Here is a 17,721-nt window from a genome sequence, read left to right as displayed (position 1 = left end):
AACTTAAAAAGACAGGTGCGTCCAGTCCTCGTAGGTGGGCACCATAACCCAACGCTTTCCTTCTGACCCGCATCCCTTCAGTCTCAGGCACGGCTGAGGGACAGTGACCAGAAGCCACGGTTGCGTCCATCAGCCTTTCCCAGGGTGAGGAAGGACTGCCCTGGGTGCGGAGGGCCAGGCTGCCCTCTAGTGGCGGAGTCCGCCCTGCATGGCCGGCTCTGGGGACGCGGCCTCCCTCTGCAGGCCTGTGTTTGCCTGTCTGGGCTCAGGGCCCTTCCACCACGCAGGGCAGTCGGCTTCTGAGCTAGAGCACTGGGTGGATACAGCAGCCAGTGCACTGACAAAATACTCCTTTGGTTTCATTTAAAGACGTTCACCAAAGGCACCGCTGATGTGGCATCTGGGCTGGCAAATGAGCTCAGACAGTCCTGGGAGGCGCCCCACACAGCGGTTTATGGGGGTGACAGGGAGTGCAGAAAGAAAACGCTTTCCAAAAATATCTACCCAAGCTGCAGGGCCAGGCCTGTGACCGAGACGCTCCAGGAGACACCCTCAGACAGAAGCGGGTTTCTAGGTGTGTTCCCCCGGAAGGTGGAAGTGGCCAGTTCTTCGCTGCCCACCACGAAGCCCAGCTCTGAAAACAAGCAGCCCCAGAGCCGGCAGGCCCCTCCCCAGCGTGATTCACCAGCACACGGTGCTGCAGCCGGACCCGGAGGACACGCTGGAGCCAGGGCCTGAGAGGCCTGGGCCTCCACTGCCGGAGCCCAGGCCACGCTTCCCCAGGAGTGGCTGCAGATAGGACGCGGGGACAGAGGGCGAGGCCGGGGCTGACTGCGGGGCCTCTTTTTCTGTCTAGGAAGCTCTAACGTGTGAAGGCTGCTTGGTCTCTGTCCGGCTGGCGTTCAGCTGAGCTTCCGAGTGGCCGGGACCCTCTTCTCCAGCACACTGTGAGCCTGGGGCCCGAGGAACCCCGACACTGCCGTCACAGATCCCGTTCCCGCCCTGTGCGGCATCCTCAGCTCCCTGGGTGCAGCTGCGAGCTGCTCCTCTCCCTGTCTGCACGCTGGGCAAGTGCACCCTGCTCGGGACCATGTCCCTGGGTTCGCCCGAGACGACTCTTGCCTGGGATGGTCCGGCCTCCCCCTCCATCTCATCAACCTGCCCCAGGTGCTGTGGCAGGGGTCTGCAATCCCAGCAAGTCACGACTTGGGGGGGATCACAAGTTGGAGGCAGGCTGGGCAAGACCCTGTCTCAAAATTTAAAAAATTTAAAAAGTAGGGATACATCTCTACTCTACTACTTCTACATCTCATCTGCCTGGCAGCAGAGTGTCCCTAGGTCCCGCCCACAGCCTGGTGAATAAAAAGAAAGAAGGAAAAAAAAAACACAGTGCACCGTCCAGCATGCCTCCCTAGAGAGGCCAGGATGTCCTGCAGCCTCTGCACAGGGTCCCTGCTGTGATGGCTGAGGGTAGGACGGCGTCCCTTCATAGCCTGAGCCTCGGGCTGTGCACAGCCTCCTTGATCTGCTACTAGGATCCCATGCCGGCAGCCTATCACGGGGCCTCCTGTGGCGCTCCCCATATAGAGAGGATGATGAGGTCCCTGGTACAGACAAGAGACCTTGGCCCCAAAGCCAAACAGCTGCCCTCACACGTCTCATCTCATTGAGATCTCTGCTCTTGCCATACGACCTTTTTTCTTTCTCAAAAAGCTAACCAGAAAAATAAGTAAATAAACCACAAAATGAGCTGCCCCAGGACCTATGCACTGGCTGTTTTGGGAATGCCTTTGCAGAGCTGGTTCTGACTTTCCATCCCCCGTCCCCTCCTAGAAGCCATCCAGGTCCCCCGCCCCCCCCCCCCGTCTCTCCTGCCACCACCTCTCACACTATGTTCCTTGGGCACTTGAAGTTGCTGGAGCTTCCTCATCATCGACCTGGGTGCTGGTCCTGCCAGACAGCACCACGGCAACAGGAACTCCCCAGGGCAGGGCCTTGTCTGTGTGGCTCGCAGCTGACCCTTGGGATCCAGAAGGGGTCACTGGGGGCTGGTGGGCACTCAAAGCCAATAAAGCCCTCCAGAACTGGTGCTTCGGCCTCGCCTCTCTGTGACCCCCACCTAAATGACAGTGCGTGGGCAAGTACAGCCTGGGCCACGTAACTCTGTCATTATGCGTTGTGGCTTGGTCTGAGGCTGCCGGCTGCTCTGTCACATCCAGATGCAACCCACGAGCCTGCGTCCATCTGTCACCACTGCTTCCCATGAGCGGCTCTTGGTTTCCCGTGGGTGCGAGGCCCAGGGACCTCTGCACTTCCTACTTTGCCCAGCAGAGGGAGCAGACAGGCTGAACAGGTTCTTCAGGGCTCCGGGAGGTGGGGAGGCCCAGCAGCTCTCCCTAGGCTTTGCTGAACCCCGAGTCTAGACCATGTTTTCAGAATTTTCTTCATCTCCTAGGTGGCCGGATCTTGAGGCTCTGTCCGGTGGTGGCCGAAGGCCATTGGCATTTGTGGGAGGTCCCAGGCCACCAGCCCACCCTGCAGGAAGTTACTGGAGGCCTCAAGGTGTTCAAAGCAGCTCCTTGAGAACGTTCCCCGATGACTCCACTGAAGCAGTGATGGGGACAAACTAGGCTGTCACAGCACGCGCGCACGCACACACACACACACACACAGAGGGAACTGGTAATCCCCAGTTCATTAGCTTACACAGTTTGGGATTCCCACCAGTGTACTCTACCTGCAGTGCCTGCCTCATTTCAGAGAGGATTTAAATTGTCCCCCCCGCCCCCACACACACACACCGTAACGTGATAACTTAGTATAAAAAAATGGGAAGTAAAGGGAAAAAGAAAATCGAAAGTGAAAAGGGAACATAAAATGGACCTAGGCTGCAGTTAAAGTCTGTTCCACATTGAACCACGTCTGCCTGCCTGTCTATCTGGTACCGGGGATTGAGCCCAGGGGTACTTGGGTTCAATTGAGCCCACTAAGCTACACCCCTAGCCCCTTTAATTTCCTTTTGAGACAGCGTCTCGTGTCTCGTGAGTTTCGGAGGCTGGTTGTGAACCTGCGGTCCTCCTGCCTCAGCCTCCCCAGCAGTGGGATCACAGGCCTGCACCACCTCACCCAGCCTATATACATAGTTTTGAGGTGACTGTAAATTCGCCTTTTAACTTCCTTGCCACCAATACCAGAAAATTAATTCACTTCCATGATACAAGGGAAGAACAACCTAGTGCCTCTCTCCCTCAGTGAGCAAGCACATCTGTACTCAGGAAGAGGAAGAGGCGGACGGCAATTAAAATCCACCAACACTTGACTACGAATTCCCAAATCCCTCAGAAGGATGCTTTGAAGGCTTGAAATGGCCACAATTCCTTGTCTAGGAAGAAATCCTGCACGAGGAGTCCTTCACCCAAGCAGGACATGTTCAAAGGCTTGGGTTCTCTCCCCTAGCCTTCATCCTGACTGACCACGAGCAGGCAGCCCAGGCAAAGGTCAGAAACGAAACCCGGAGAGGCTTACGTGTCGTCTGTGAACGTTATTCCAAAGTACTCCTTCTCCTTCAGGTTGAAGTGTGAAGCCACCAGGTCCAGCAGCTCTCTGGACAGAAGTTTGGGCTGTCGAGACAAAAACCGGATCAGAAGCTGTTTGGTTAGTTTCTCCCTCTCGTAGCCTCTACCCTCTTCAGCCCTGGATACTCCTGAGCAGCTTCAGCCTCTGGGTTCTTAAATATCTGCTTGCATTTGCTAATGGGCTGAATCTACTGTAAGCCACCCTCTAAGAGTTGTGGGAAGGAGAGAGGTGGGAGTAGGGACATCCCTGAGAGAGTGTCACTGCTGTGTGTCTGCAGTTCAATGGACGACCTATTTTACTTTCCCCCTCGAAGGTGACAGTGTGGTTACCAACGCGTCAGTGTTGGGTTTTATATACAGCATGACGCTGGTGATCAAGATGGCGAATACCAAAGGCCTCACTGCCCAGGTATCTGCAATACTATAAAAGATGTGAGATCAGTTTTGCCTAGTGCTGTTAAAAAGCCTCAAGGCCCAAGGAATGGGGGCTACAGAACTAACAAATAATAACAACAATGCCAATTACCACTCATTATGCTGAACTCACATCACTTGTAAGATTTGCGTTGTCTTTTCTATCAAAGCTAAACACGTTTACTGGAACTTGACTTCCACATCTATAATGGAGCCATCTTAAGTCAGGGAACCATGAGGCCAGAATGGAGCCATCTTAACTTAGGGAACCATGAGGTCAGAATGGAGCCATTTTTAAATTCCCTAACAGGTATCCAATCACAACTGTCGCTCTTTCCTGTGCCCGCCCCAATTTTACATTAGCTAATCAAGTAGACGGTATCTCCTGAACTCCACCCATGAGGCGCCAGGGGCCGTGCTTTGTTAGGGATAACTGCTGATGGACTGCCTTCCCAGGTGTGGTTGCTGGCTATGGGCTGTGACAGCATGACCACAGCACTGTCACTGACGGAGTGCTGATGTCGTCTAGCTTGGTTTGGCTGTGACTCCATGAGCCAGCCCGGGCCATCGTCACCCTGGTTCCCAGCTGCGTGTGGAAGGTGTGCCAAGCCAAGCAGCAGGACGTGGCCTCACCGCGTGACAGCCAAGCCACCGAGTGCCAGAGACCCTGTTGGAGCCCAGGAGTCTCCAAGCCTCTGTCCCTGGTGGCCACGGCTTTATAGGCCGCGTCCCCCCTGTCAGTCCACAGTCCCTGGCTCGGCCGCACACGTAAGCCAGCCACCTGGACGCAGACCACAGGGCAGAGCCGGGATGGGCCGCCGGGCGGGGAGGCGCCTACCTGAACCAGCAGCTCCAGCCTTCTGTCATCCAGGAGGTGCACCTGGCAGTGCCTGCCCTCTGTCATCTGTGGGGACAAGACGGCAGCGTGGAGTTAGGTGGGGGTGGCCAGCAAACCCTCAAACTGGCTGCTCACTTCCTGCTTGGGAGATGTGCTCAGCCTGAGAGGGGCTGCGTTCTGTCCCTCAGTGGGCTGGGCCAGAAAAAGATCTATCACCAGCCTGACCAAAAGCAAAGACTGCTCAAAATGTCAAAATAAATGGCCTTAGGGAGCCCAAACAATGTCCACAAGGTCACACTGCGGAAGGCACAGGTCCTTCCCAGGTGAAGGTGCCGGACTCCCTGAATCCATGGTTTGTTTCTCAGATAGAGCATGCTTCCGATTTGAAGGCATTTCCCGTAAATACAGCATGTGCAATAAGTAGGAGAAACACGTGATACTCAGGATGAAACGGAAAGTCTCCATTTTTAAAATCATGCCCCTCTGGCTGGGCAGGGTGTCATCCACCTGTCATTTCAGCGACTCAGGAGGCCGAGGCAGGAGGATCAAAATTTCAAAGCCAGCCTCAGCAATTTAGCAAGACCCTATTTCAAAGTAAAAAAAAAAAAAAAAAAAAAAAAGATGGGGATGTGGCTCGGTGATTAAGCACCTTGGGTTCAATCCCTGGTACCAAAAATATCACCACTTATAGCTAAGATACATAGTTAAAAGCAGTTTGACATATAAATTTCCAATGATATGTAATTTTTCATCTCCTAAAATTTCAGTGCTGGGAGATAGTGTTCAGAAAATGTTTCAATAACACATAGAATGAAAGCCACGTCCTTGACTAACTCTTGCTCTGAACCGATGTGTCTTTGGGAATCACACCCCGTGGGTGTGAGGAGCCTCCTCACAGACTGCTTTTGTGTATATTTTCAGATACGTACAGATACAGATTTTAAGAGTGTTCATATAAAGGCTGTGCTTTAGCATCATTATACTGCACACACTCTTCTGCAAATGAAGTCCTCCATACCTTCCCGATGAGTGTGGCCATCCAGAAAGCAATACATACAAACTGCTAGAAATACCCAGATGCCCCTAAGCAATCAACCACAGGCTCGACAGTGGGTGGCAAGCAAATCTCTACTCTGTGCTGGGCCTGGCTAGCAAGCTCCTGGGCAGGCAGACCACCTGTTTATACACGCAACCGCAGCGCTGCCCTAGGCCCCAAGTGGAGGACTCAGGGGTACCATCTATGTGATGGACTAATTTTAAAATCGGGGTGGGAAAAAGGGAAGGAACCAAGTAAGGCCAAATACGATATCCTGGAAATGGCCACCAGACTTTCTGTCTCCCACAATATGCATTGTGTGTGTCTGTGTCGTGCGTGCACATATAACAGATCCATGTATACATCTGTACACGCACATTAAGAAAATCTCCCTTTTCAGTTCAGGTGGGGGCTCTGCTACTTGCATTTTCAATCGGCATTTCTTGGCCTCTCCCCTGTGCACAGGGGAACTTGGCTCTTTTTGAGGTCCTGCCTTCCAGACCCTCACGTGCACACTCAGCAATGCAGGGGGTCTCCTCCCAAGAAGCCCCGGGCTGCTCCTGTGTCTGGCTGGCTGACGGGAGCAAGGTCAGGATGAGCTGTGCAGGTGTAGCTCTGCCCACGGCTGGGGCGTTGCTGGGTCACCTCTGAGCCAGGAAACACCTGTCCCTGCCACACTCCCTGGCTGCCTCTCTGAAGCTACTGGCTTCTGCTTCCCCCAGCAGGAGTGTGCTCCTCAGACCCGTGGCTTCCGCTCTCCAAGGATGTACGGCAGATGACCTCCTCATGCTACTTGCCACCGTAAGCTGAACCCAGACCCCAGGTCGGGCCACACCAGGAGACCAGAGAGCCACAGAGGTGAGCCTGCCACACCAGGCCCTCTCCTCTACAGGAGGCTGGTGGCCCCGGGAGGCTGGGGCCGAGCTGAGCCTCACTTGCTTGTTAAGGGGGATGTGGGAAAGTAGCCGCACACATTTTGCTCTTCAAAACCAAGCTTGTGAGTAAATCTTAGTCAATGCTGTTGGAAACCAGGCGATGCCCCTGATAAAAGTTCAGTGGAGACCTGCTTTCCTCACATGGTAGGATCTAGAAACAGGGGCCTGATTTGGCCAGGCACAGCAGCTCCCCCCTGGGTGGGTTTGTGGTCTCTGGTCACCAGGTGTGTCACCTGCCAGGATCCATGGAGTCCTGCATCTGAGCCAGCAAGTTCACGTGGCCCCAGGGAAGAGAGACAGGGTGACAACAGGGGCCTTGAGGGACAGCCACGTGCCTGCCACCTAACACGCGTTCTGAATAGATGCCCAGCCTCTGCAGAAGCTCCCGGGGGTGGGGAGGGTGCCTGGTCCTCGAAGGCACCAGGAAGCCCGGGCCCTGGGGGCTGTAACTTGCCCAGGAGTCCCCAGCCACACAGACTGGTCAGCGTCCGTCACGAGGGCTGTTACTAGGAGAAGTGCCTCAGCCTTCCTTTGCCTTATAAGAAATATCCTCGCAGCCTTCAGTCCAGTACCGTAGGAGTGAACGGAACCCCATCTGAGGTCCGTAATACCACAGCCCCTATTTGTTTGGAAACTGACAAACAGGTATACTTTTTTTGTAATCTATAAATGTTACTTTTTTATAAAAAGCTTTTTAATGGGAAGAACATTACTGACCCATGATGAAGAGGACAAGTGGCAGGTTGTCCTCCAGACAACCTCCCAGAAAAACCTCCCAGAGCTGAAGTGGCAGGAGTCAAGACAGAAGGGACTGCTGGGACCCGCAGGCCTGCCCTGGGTCTATAAGGTCCCCCGAGCCCTGTGCCAGGCGCTTTACTGGACTGACCATCTTCCTGGAGGTGATTCTGTTACCAGGCCTGCGTTCCAGGTGACTCTGAAGGTGGAGTCCAAACAGCAAGTGCCTCCATGGAGAGCAGAGGCCAGGCTCTAGGCACACAGCACCACTTGGGGCACTACCTCGGCCACCCGGCAGCTGAGCCAGGGCCCGCTGCCCAGGGGCTACCCAAGTGGCTGGGGAGGGATGACCGTCTCGCAGGCAGCCTGAAGCTCACGCTGCTTCCAGAGAAAACTAACTGCGGGAGAAGTAGACTCGTGTCATTGTCAGAGAGCATCGGTTAGGAGCCGCTCCCTTCAGATACAGGGAAGTGGAGGGACACCACGGGACTCCTAAGAACGTAAGAGCTGGACTGAGACTCAGAACTCTGTCCCCAAGCCACTCTGCCAGTGATGTCCACCATCTCATCCAAATAAACTTTTTTTCCCAACAGGTCAGTTTTGTTTTTTTTTTAACACTTAAAAAAAAATGGAAACAAACAAAAAAGACAAAAAACAAACAAACAAACAAACAAAAACACCAACTAGGCATTTCTTACTGATTTTAAAACGTGACCCTTGCCGAGTCCCCCGAGGTCCTACCTCTGAGTACAGAATCACTCTTCTCTTCTTGTGGTGCTGGGAATTGAACCCAGGACCTTGAACATGCTGGGCGAGCACTAAGTCCGCTGCCACCCCTTTTAATTTTTGATTTTGAGACAGGGTCTCGCCCAGTTGCTGAGGCTGGCCTTGAACTTGCGATCCTTCTTCCTCAGCCTCCCGAGTCACTGGGATTTTGGGGTGTGACACCGCGCCTGGCTACAGAATCACTTGTGAACCCCACAGGGACCAGGGGGGCATTTCAGCACTGACCGCTATGTCAGACCAGCCTTGATATCGCATTCCCCTCGCCTCCCCGCCCCAGGAGAGCCCCTCACCCACACTCCACACTGCTTCCCCACCTCCACCCACCCAGCGCCGGGACCTCGGAGGTAGCGACTCCGCACGCTGGGCTAGAGCCCCCACCTGGGTCCGTGGTGCCCTGCTGGCTCCCCGGCTGGTAGGATGGGTCCTCGGAGGGCAAGTGCCGTCGGGCAGTGGAGAGACGGTCCAGCTGGCCAGAGTCACGTGCAGGGGGAAGTGAGAGTGTGCCCCAGGCCTGACCTCTGGTTGACAGAGTGGCCGGGCCGGGGAGCAGCTGGCCCAGCGGGTCCTGGGCGCCACCCCTAGGAGGCCAGGGAGCAGAGTGGGTGGTGGGATGCCAAAGGGGAATTCAAGGCAGGGTGGAGGACAGGGCAGTGCAGAGCCACTGACGGCCACCAGTCAGCTGAGAAGCCACAGGAAATGACAACTGCCGAAAAAGACCCAAGTCCCTGGCTGGAAACGCAAAAGGCTGGTGAAGCAGCAGCTAGCTCCCCGCGAGGGCTCCTTTGGCCTTTTCTGAAGGCTCAGCAGAGGGGGCTGCCTCCTAACACGGACTGTTCCCGTCCCTGTCCATGGGGAGCGGCCACTCCCTCCAGGGCCTCCCTGTCCTCATCTGTGGGGAGCGGCCACTCCCCACCAGGGCACATGGCTTGTCTCCTAACAGCTGGTGTTCCTGACCGGCTCCCTGCTGAAGGACGGGGACCTTCCTGTCCTGTTCCCCGTGGCATCCCGGGCTTCGTGAAAGGGACAGAGTCTGCAGGTACCTTCCACGGGAAGGAACGCTTTCACTGCTCAGCACTGAGGCACTTCCACCCTGAAACACACTCCCAGATGATTTAAGCTGGCCAAGCATGGTCCACGGGGCCGCTGTCCCAGACGACTCCCCTGCCTTGGCCCAGAAAAGGGGACACGTTACAACAAGCCCTCTGCCCGAGGACAAGGTGAGCCACTAAGTCCTCATCAGACCAGATGTCCTGCAGGACCTGGAGACGGAGAGCGCTGTACCCAGGACGCTGTCACTCTGGGGCCTATTGAGTGGACAGTGCTATGTTTCTCCCGGGTGACGTCAGCCCCGGCTGCACAGACCCCCTTTTGTGCCAGCTCTGGGTGGTGACACCGTTCCGAGGATGGCCTGGGCTGACACCCGGGTCTCCAACAGTCAGCTGTGACTCCCCGTCCAGCTCCGTGCAGGCTGCTGCCCCCAGCGGGCCACCGGCACGTGCTTCACGTCACGTGGGAGCTGTGTCCTTCACACATGCCTCCTCTTCCTGGCGGCCAGCAGCCCTGCCAGGAGGAACCCGGCTACGGAGGCCTTACAGACGGAGGGCTGAGGCCCAGAGGTCCAGCTCGGTGTGGGCGCATGGCCAACCTCACCCCAGGGTCACTGAGGGAGAAGGAGGTGGAGACCCAGGGGCGCTGGGTCCAGGACCCCACTACCAAGTGTCTGCACCTGATACACGTGAAATCCCAGGCAGCTCAGCGTCCAACGCGGCATGCAGACGGCAGAGGACAGGGCTGTCCTGCAAGCTCATCTCCGTTCACCAGGCCACGCCTGGCTGGCTCGGAGCCTCTGGGAGCCAGACCAGAAGGGCACTGAGGTTTCTGTGGCCCCTTGCCTGCGCTGTCTCCCCACCCTGCAGAAACACAAGCAGCTCCTGGTGTTGGTGACGTTCCCTGAGCACCGGGACACAAGGCAATCTCTACCTGTGGGGCTCGTGCCCAGCCTTGCCACACTCACGAGAACCCTTGGGGTGCAGGCTGGCACTTGTCCGTCATGGGGCCTCCTGGACCTGACTCTGCCCTCACCTGGGCTTAGGAAGTCACTGAAACACTGTGGAACTCATCGACACGGGAAGGCTCTGGTCACGGTCCACTCATCCACCCGAGAACATCGACTGGGCACTTTCCAAGGGAAAGCACTGCTCTCGGTACTGAGGGCCCCCGCAGATGGCCACCGTCTCTGGAGCCTGTCCTGGAGTTCCCAGCGCAACACCATGGGTCCTTATGGCTGGCCACTCCTTGCTGCTCTGCACACTGGGTAGTGCCAGCATCTTCCCTGCCCACTCCCACGAGGTGCCCACACCCACCGCCCCGCACGGTGACACCAAATACATCTCTACACTTTGCCCCATTCCCTGGGGGACAGAGTTGCCCCTTTTGAGATCAGCTGCCCTGGAAGTGAGGAGAAGAGAGAGCGTGAAGGAGTCAATGATCTCCAGGGAACAGTAAGGGCTCTGACGCAGGAAAACTGCCAAGGAGCCGAGTTCTCACTCCTGGGGCGGGGGCTGCGGCTCAGCGGTAGAGCCCCCACCTGTCGCGTGTGGGCCCTGGGTTCCAGCCCCAGCACGGCCAAAAAAAAAAAAAAAAACCACCGCAAACAACAACAAACTCACTCACTTCCGCTTACCCATGACGCACAAGAAATGGGGACAGGGGTGCAGACAACAGATCCCCACCCTTCACGAGTGTCTCCCTGCAGAGCCCCGAGGGCACCCTGTTTCCTGGACATTCTCTCGTTCAGCTGCGAGCTCCTTCCTGGGTGGCAGCAATGGAGGAAGGCTGGCCAGGCCACTTCTGCTGCCCAGCGTCAACCTGGCCAGCAGTTCCAGCCAACTTCGGGCAGATGGGACGGTCGCTGGGGCAGGCAATCTCCTGACCACCCTCAGCGGATCCCAGCCCACCTCATACGGCGGGTGAACAGACAGGTTTCAAAGGAAGAAAGACACAAAGCAACTTATGGAGTCTGGGGCTGAAGGCCATCGGGAGACACCAACTTGGTGTCCAAGAGACGTGCCCGGGATTCAGAGTGACAGGCTCCTGTGTGTGTCCCAGGCCTGCCCTTTGTCTGGGAGTATGGCTCGAACATTGTGGCATCTCTCAAACTTCTGTTCTGCCCCCGTGAGTGGGGATGATCAGACTCAGCCTCACCCAACGTTTCGTTTGCTCTCTGATGCTGAGGCTGACCTGGCCTTGGGCGTGCCAGGCATGAGCTCTACGGGACGACCCCTCCCTCCGGCCCCGTCCTGTAGCTTCCACTTGTATTAAAGCAGGTCCAGTGGAACCCAGCAGAGAGGCCCACGGGTACCACGGCACCAGCAGAGCTCAGTCAAAGCTTGGCCTGTACTATCCGTGGCACGGGAACCGGGAGGACCGCCGTCAGTGGAGGCCTGGAAGCCGTTGGGTGCCATTCTCTCAGCCGTGCAGGGTGACTTTGGTAAATGTCACTTCTCCCATGAAAAAGTTTGTTCTGGATTATGAAGTCCAAAAATCAACCCCCCAGAGAGCCAAGAGCAGTCGCCCAGGGCCAGGGGGGGGATCAATGCCACTGACACCCTGTGCTACCCAACACACGGAGTCCAATCTCCACTGGGAGGTGCCCAGGCGTCAAACTGAGAATGGACACCACAGGCTCTCGCTTGCTGGCCGTTGTGACCTGACTTGGTCATTTCTGGTTTTTATGAGAACCTTAACCAATCATCAAGCTAATCCTGATAGGGGTTAAGAGGGCGGTAACGATAGGCAGGTGGGGTGTGGCTGGAGGAGGTGGGGCGCTGGGGTGTGCCTTAGGGGTGTCCCTGGACTGTGGGCGTCTCTGCTTCCTGGTGCCCTGTCCTGAGCTGCTTTCCTCCTCCACTCCCTTCTGCCATGACCAACTGCCTTACCTGGGCCCAGAGCACTGGATCTGGCCATGGAGGGATCGAGGCCTCTGAAACTGTGAGCCCCTAAATACACTTTTCCTCCTCTAATTGTTCTTCTCAGTTCTTTTGGTCACAGCAGCAAAAAAAAAAAAAAAAAAAAAAAAAAAAAAGGACTAAGACACTACTGATCTCCCTCTTGCTCATCTACATATTTATCTTGGGTACTGGGGACTGAACCCAGGGGTACATAACCACTGAACCACATCCCCAGCCCTTTTTATTTTTTATTTTGAGACAGGGTCTCGCTAAGTTTCTTAGGGTCTCATCAAGTGGTTGAGGCTGGCTTCAAACTTTCAATCCTTCTGCCTCAGCCTCCAGAGTCATTGGGACTAGGGGCATGTGTCACCACACCCCGGTTCATCTGTCTCTTTTTGACTGGTTCTATCTACTTATACAGAAGGTGACATTCCCTGTGGTATGTTTATATATGCACATAGCGTGATTTTTAGAAATTAACTCTGCATTTCCTTTCCTTTCCTCTCTTGCCCACCTCCCTCCTATCTCCTCCTGGGACTCCACGGATCCTTCCTCTCTCTCTATGATATCGGACCCTCTGCCCCACATTTTATTCTAGCTCCCACGTATGAGAGATGTTTTCTCCCTTGTCTCACTTCACTTAGCATGATGGTCATCCCAATGCCGCCATTTTCCTCCTTTATGACGGAGTGAAACCACACACACACACACACACTTCTTGCTCCATCCATCTATTGATGGGCATCTGAGCTGACTCCACAGTTTGGCAGCTGTGGATGGTGCTGCTAGGAACCCTGAGGTAGCTCTATCATCTGTGCTAACTTTAGATCTTTTGGAGGAGACCTGAGGAGGGGGGCAGCTGGGTCACACGGTAGTTCCATCCCTAGTTCTTGGAGGGGTCTCCCCACTGCTCCCCAGAGTGGCCACACCAGCCTGCAGTCCCACCAACAACGTAGCAGTGCGCCTTTCCCCGACACCCTCACCAGCACTGATGGTTGGGGTGTTCTTGCTGACGGCCACTCTGACTGGAAGAGGATGGAGTCTTGCTGTGGTTTTGATTTGCATTTCCCTGATTGCTGGGGATGATGAGCATCTTTTCATGTTTGTTGGCCATTTGTGCTTCTTGTTTTGAGAAGTATGTGTTTGGTTCTTTTGCCCATTTATTGATTGGGATATCTGTGGGTTTTTTTTTTTTTTGGGGGGGTTGAGCTTTTTGAGTTCTTTATCTTTGGATGTTAATCCCCCGTCAGAGACGCAGCTGGCGAAGATTCTCTCTCTTCCTGCAGGCTCTGTCTTCACGCTCCTGATCATTTCCTTTGCATACAGAAGTTTCCTGGTTTGATGGCATCCCACTTACTGACTCTCGGTTTTATTCCTTGTGCTTTGGGGTCTTGTACGGGAAGTCGGTGCCTGCACCCTAGGTTTTCTTCCCACGGTTTCCAGGTGGGCTGAGCCCAGCCCCATCAAGGGCTCCCCAGGTGACACGGTGTGAACGGTGACACCAAGGGGACGATGTTGGGGGAAGCAGCAGTGCCAACCGGGGTTCAGATAGCTGCCCTTGTCCACCCAGCAGCCACAGCAGGCACCGAGAGACTTAGTGCTCACTGTCGCCAACCCACAGGATGTTTCTGCTCTTCTCCAGAGGGAAGCATCCTCCTCACTGGAAACCAGCGGTTGGGCTCTATTTTCAGACATCATGATACAGCATCAACGAGTCAAAAAAACAGAAAAGGAGACCCAGACATTGTAGACAGGAAAAGTCGCAAAAATGTCACCAACAGAAGCTGAGCGCCTGCCTGCCCGGTGGTGGGGGTTTTTGATTTTCGAGGCAGTTCAGGTTTAAGCGAAATGAGGGCTGTGCAAAAGACAGTGGGTGGAAAGTGGGGCTTCTGGCTTTGCAGTTGGTGCGAGCGAGCGGCAGACGCTGGGGTCTGGAGGCTTTTGCCCACCAACCTTCGCCTGCCTCGGTGAAAAGCAGCTGTGGGAAGGAGCAGGGGGCTGCGTTCTTCAGAACCCTAAAGACCCGCGCGCAGGGCTTGGGAAGGAACTTTAATAGTAGACTGTGGTGCTGGTCACGGGCCGACGTCCCGGTCCCGGGCACGTGTACTAACTACTGCAGGACACATGGGGAAACCCTGGACAAAAGCCATCCAGAGCCAAGAGCACTCGGGCTGCCCCGAGAGCCTGCAAGTTAACGAAGCCTGATTACAAATCCAGAAGTGGGCTCTGCTCTAACTTGGGAGCGCCTGACTGTGGGCAGAGTGTTCGAGTCTCTGTTCTGCATCACCCCTGTTGGGAGCTTGGATGGACGCTTCCCAGGGCTTCCGTGCTCCATGACGCCTGTGGAGAAGCCCTCAGGGAGTTGATAGTTGATAAAAACGGACAGCACCGGGTCCAGGGTCCTGCCTGTCTCCCGGTTGGAGAGGAGATTTAGAAAATCATTACCAAACCGAGAAGGCAGAGAAGGCCAACTCCTCTTGTGTTCGCTGGCCTTGCTGGGACAGAACCCAGAGCCCACGCTGGCCCGGCAAGTGCTGGGCCACTCGTGACACCTCGGCCAGGAGACCTCCCTCCTGCCGACCAGGAGTGGCACTACTACAGGGGAACTGCTCCCTCTCCCCCGGGGAGTCACCAGAGTCACCGAGCTTCCTTGTTACCTATGCACCGTCTGCTTTCAAAGGCTTCCAGACTCAACGCGGGTCTCAGGGAGGAAAAAACCAACAACCTGTGAGGCCCCGGGTCAGGGAGCAGACAGAAATTGGAAGGAGCCACAAAAAAAAAAAAAAAAAGGAGAGATTTCTTGGCTAGCAGCAGGCAACTCGACTGGGTAACGGATCTTTCGGGAGAGAGACAGGGGTGGCGGGGCCAGCTCTCGGCAGCTGACGGGAGCCCAGCATCCGACTCCACGTGGTCATCAGGCACTGGACGTTCTAAACCAGGCGCACACACGGCTCAGCACGAAACACACGGCACTTAAAGGCAGCAGCCCCAAGGTCTTCAAGTCCGGTCGCCCGCCTCGTCTGTCCGTCCTCTTTGCTCTTGGAGCCCTTCCGTCCACTGAACCTGGGTGGCAGCGGCTCAATCTCAGGATGTGAGCATTTGCACCACAAAGTTGAGCTGCACGGCCGGTCAGCGGCCCTGTGCTGGGGAGCCGGGTGTGAACCCCCGTCCCACGTGCTGCAGGAGGCGGCCGACTTCGTGTGGAGGCCCCAGAGGGAAAGGAGGGAAAATGAGCGGCCTCCCTTAGACGGCCGTGTTCAAGGCCCAGCTCGGTGGCCTCTAAGGGGCTCATGTCTCACAGCCTCAAAGTCAGCATCCTGGAACCTTCCTGCGAGGGGGCCATGCACTAGCTGCAGGACAGAGCTGCCCACAGGCCAACACCAAAGGGTACCACGGAGATGCTGCTGCACCTGGGCTCTGCTGCCCCCACACTGTGACTCATGTCCACTGCTGCGTCTGCTGCCCTTCCAGGGCCCCTGCCCCACTTAACGTACCCTCCATGAGGAGAAGGGTGCATCTCACTTTCTACAGCTTCCCCAGCCCCTAAGAGGGTGCCCAGCTCAGGATGCTGGAGAACACCTGAGCAACGGGCCGGGAGTGGACGTCCCTGCGTGTCCCCCACGGTGGGGGGCGGTAAGACGGCCCGGCCTCGGCCTCCCAGGTGGAGCTCACTGTGCACGGCTGTTCCGCTGGCCAGCAAGGCTCTCTCTGGCCTGCTCTCAGTTCCGCTCCTCCTGGCTGAGAAAGGGTCCCAGAGAGGAAATCTCACCCCCACGCGGGGCGGTCTCCAGGGAGCCACGTGTTTTCCCCAGGGCCTTCTCACCCTGGCCCTCTGCAGCTGGGTTTCTGCAGGGGGAAGGGTGGGGCCGGGTCACTTAATAAGCTGGTCGGGGAGCTCCCTGGGCAGTCTCTGAGTTCTGCTGTTCACCTGGGGTAGGGGACAGTGCAGGCTGGGCTCGCCCCGTCCTCTGAGCAGGGTCGCAGTGGGCCCGGTACCTCTGAGGAAGTCCCACGGTGTGGTGTCTGATCCCGGCCTCTCCCAGACCAGCTGGTGGCTTTAGGGAAGTCAGCGTCCTCTGTGAATGGCCGCTGGGCAACAGGGGTCACTTTTCCTAACGCCTCAGAAGACCGCCTCTGAAGAAGCTCCTGCTATGTTTAAAGCATAAGTCACTATTTAAAAAGCCCGAAGGTCAAGGGCACAGAGGTGGGCTTCAGAGCAGCTGTGAGACCTCGCGGGGTTCCGCCCTTCACCTGAGCTAGGGTGACAATCATGAATGATGACATATATATATTTCCTAGCTAATAACAAAGCAGTGGGCACCACAAACCCCTTCAGGGTGGACATTCACAAAGGTCCTGTTCAGGTGGTGGGCCGTTCTGCTCTCTCTGTGACCCCTGCAGAAGGGAAAGGAGAAGTCACCCTGCAGGAGTCTCTGCCCGGCTTGAGTCCTTAACTCTCTCTCTGAAGCTCGGTGCTGTGACCCTGGGCGGCACCTCCCACCCCTTCTACATTTTGAGATAGGGTCTCTCTAGGTTGCCAAGGTTGGCTTCAAAATGGTCATCCTCCTGCCTCCACCCCCGCCAAGTAGCTGGGATAATAGGTGTGTGCCACCATGTCTGGTCATATTTAAGCGGAGTTGTGATTTTTCTTTGCCCCTCAACGACTGATTTTCACCCCCCTGGGAGTCGAGTTGCCCGTGAAGAACCCACAGGGACAGCCCAGGACACAGGGCCAGAGAGCCCACGGGGGCCTGGTCAGTGCTTCTCAGTGTGGGTGCCCACCAGCAGCAGCAACCGGAGCCCGTCTGAGATTCAGGGCGCCTGAAAACTGTGTGTCCAGCCTTCCAGGGTGCCCAAGGACACTGAAGTCCCAGACCAGGGTGCTGGGACGTCCATCTACGGCGGCCATGGAAACGAGAGTGGGGGGCCCTCGTGGGCTTTGAGGTGCGGCAGAGGGGTCTGGGCCCCTTTTTAAAGAGTGTCCTGGTCATCGTGAGGTGAGGCTGCAGCAGGTCGGGCAAAGCCAGAGGAGCCGGGAAGGCTTTTCACTGCTTTTCTGCAAAATGGGACAGAAATACGTGACCACGTCAGAACCCGCCGGGCCGCACCCTCCACCTGGGTGAGTCGTGGGACGCCTGGATGACGTCTCCGTAGAGCTGTGCAGAAAACAGGGGGCTCCAAACGTAAAACACAAGTCTGCGTGAGCTCCGTAAGGGTGCTGTGGAATTAGACCAGGGATGCCTGACGAGATCCTGGCTCAGCACCCAGCACAGACGGTGCACCCAGTAAATACTGAAGCCACTCTGTGTCACCCCGATACTCTAAAGAAGGGAGTAAGAACAAGGGAAGGCACAGACCAGCCTGCCGGGCGCCTCATCTTGACTCAAGAGCAAAGAGGAGCACCAGAGAAAAGGTGAAGCAGAGAGAGACCGGCTCCCCCCCCCCCCCCCCC

General features: G+C 56.2%; 1 protein-coding gene across 6 annotated transcripts in view; it reads right to left on the bottom strand.

The window, feature by feature from the left end:
- Frmd4b (FERM domain containing 4B) overlaps positions 1–17,721 on the bottom strand; it is a 142,555-nt gene that overhangs the window by 84,991 nt on the left and 39,843 nt on the right. For 4 of the 6 annotated variants that reach the window (XM_048786988.1, XM_048786986.1, XM_048786985.1 and 1 more), the window contains exons 2-3: positions 4,828–4,893; positions 3,526–3,620 (exon numbers count right to left, since the gene is read on the bottom strand). In XM_048786988.1, coding sequence (XP_048642945.1) covers positions 3,526–3,620; positions 4,828–4,893 — 161 coding nt within the window. Of the gene's footprint in view, positions 1–3,525; positions 3,621–4,827; positions 4,894–8,697; positions 8,852–10,045; positions 10,051–17,721 lie in introns of those variants that run through there. The other 2 variants (XM_048786989.1, XM_015494908.2) reach the window with 2 other exon arrangements.

Source organism: Marmota marmota, unplaced genomic scaffold (assembly GCF_001458135.2).
Source record: "Marmota marmota marmota unplaced genomic scaffold, marMar, whole genome shotgun sequence".
NCBI classification, from domain to species: domain Eukaryota; kingdom Metazoa; phylum Chordata; class Mammalia; order Rodentia; family Sciuridae; genus Marmota; species Marmota marmota.
This window is presented reverse-complemented; position numbering and strand designations above follow the sequence as displayed.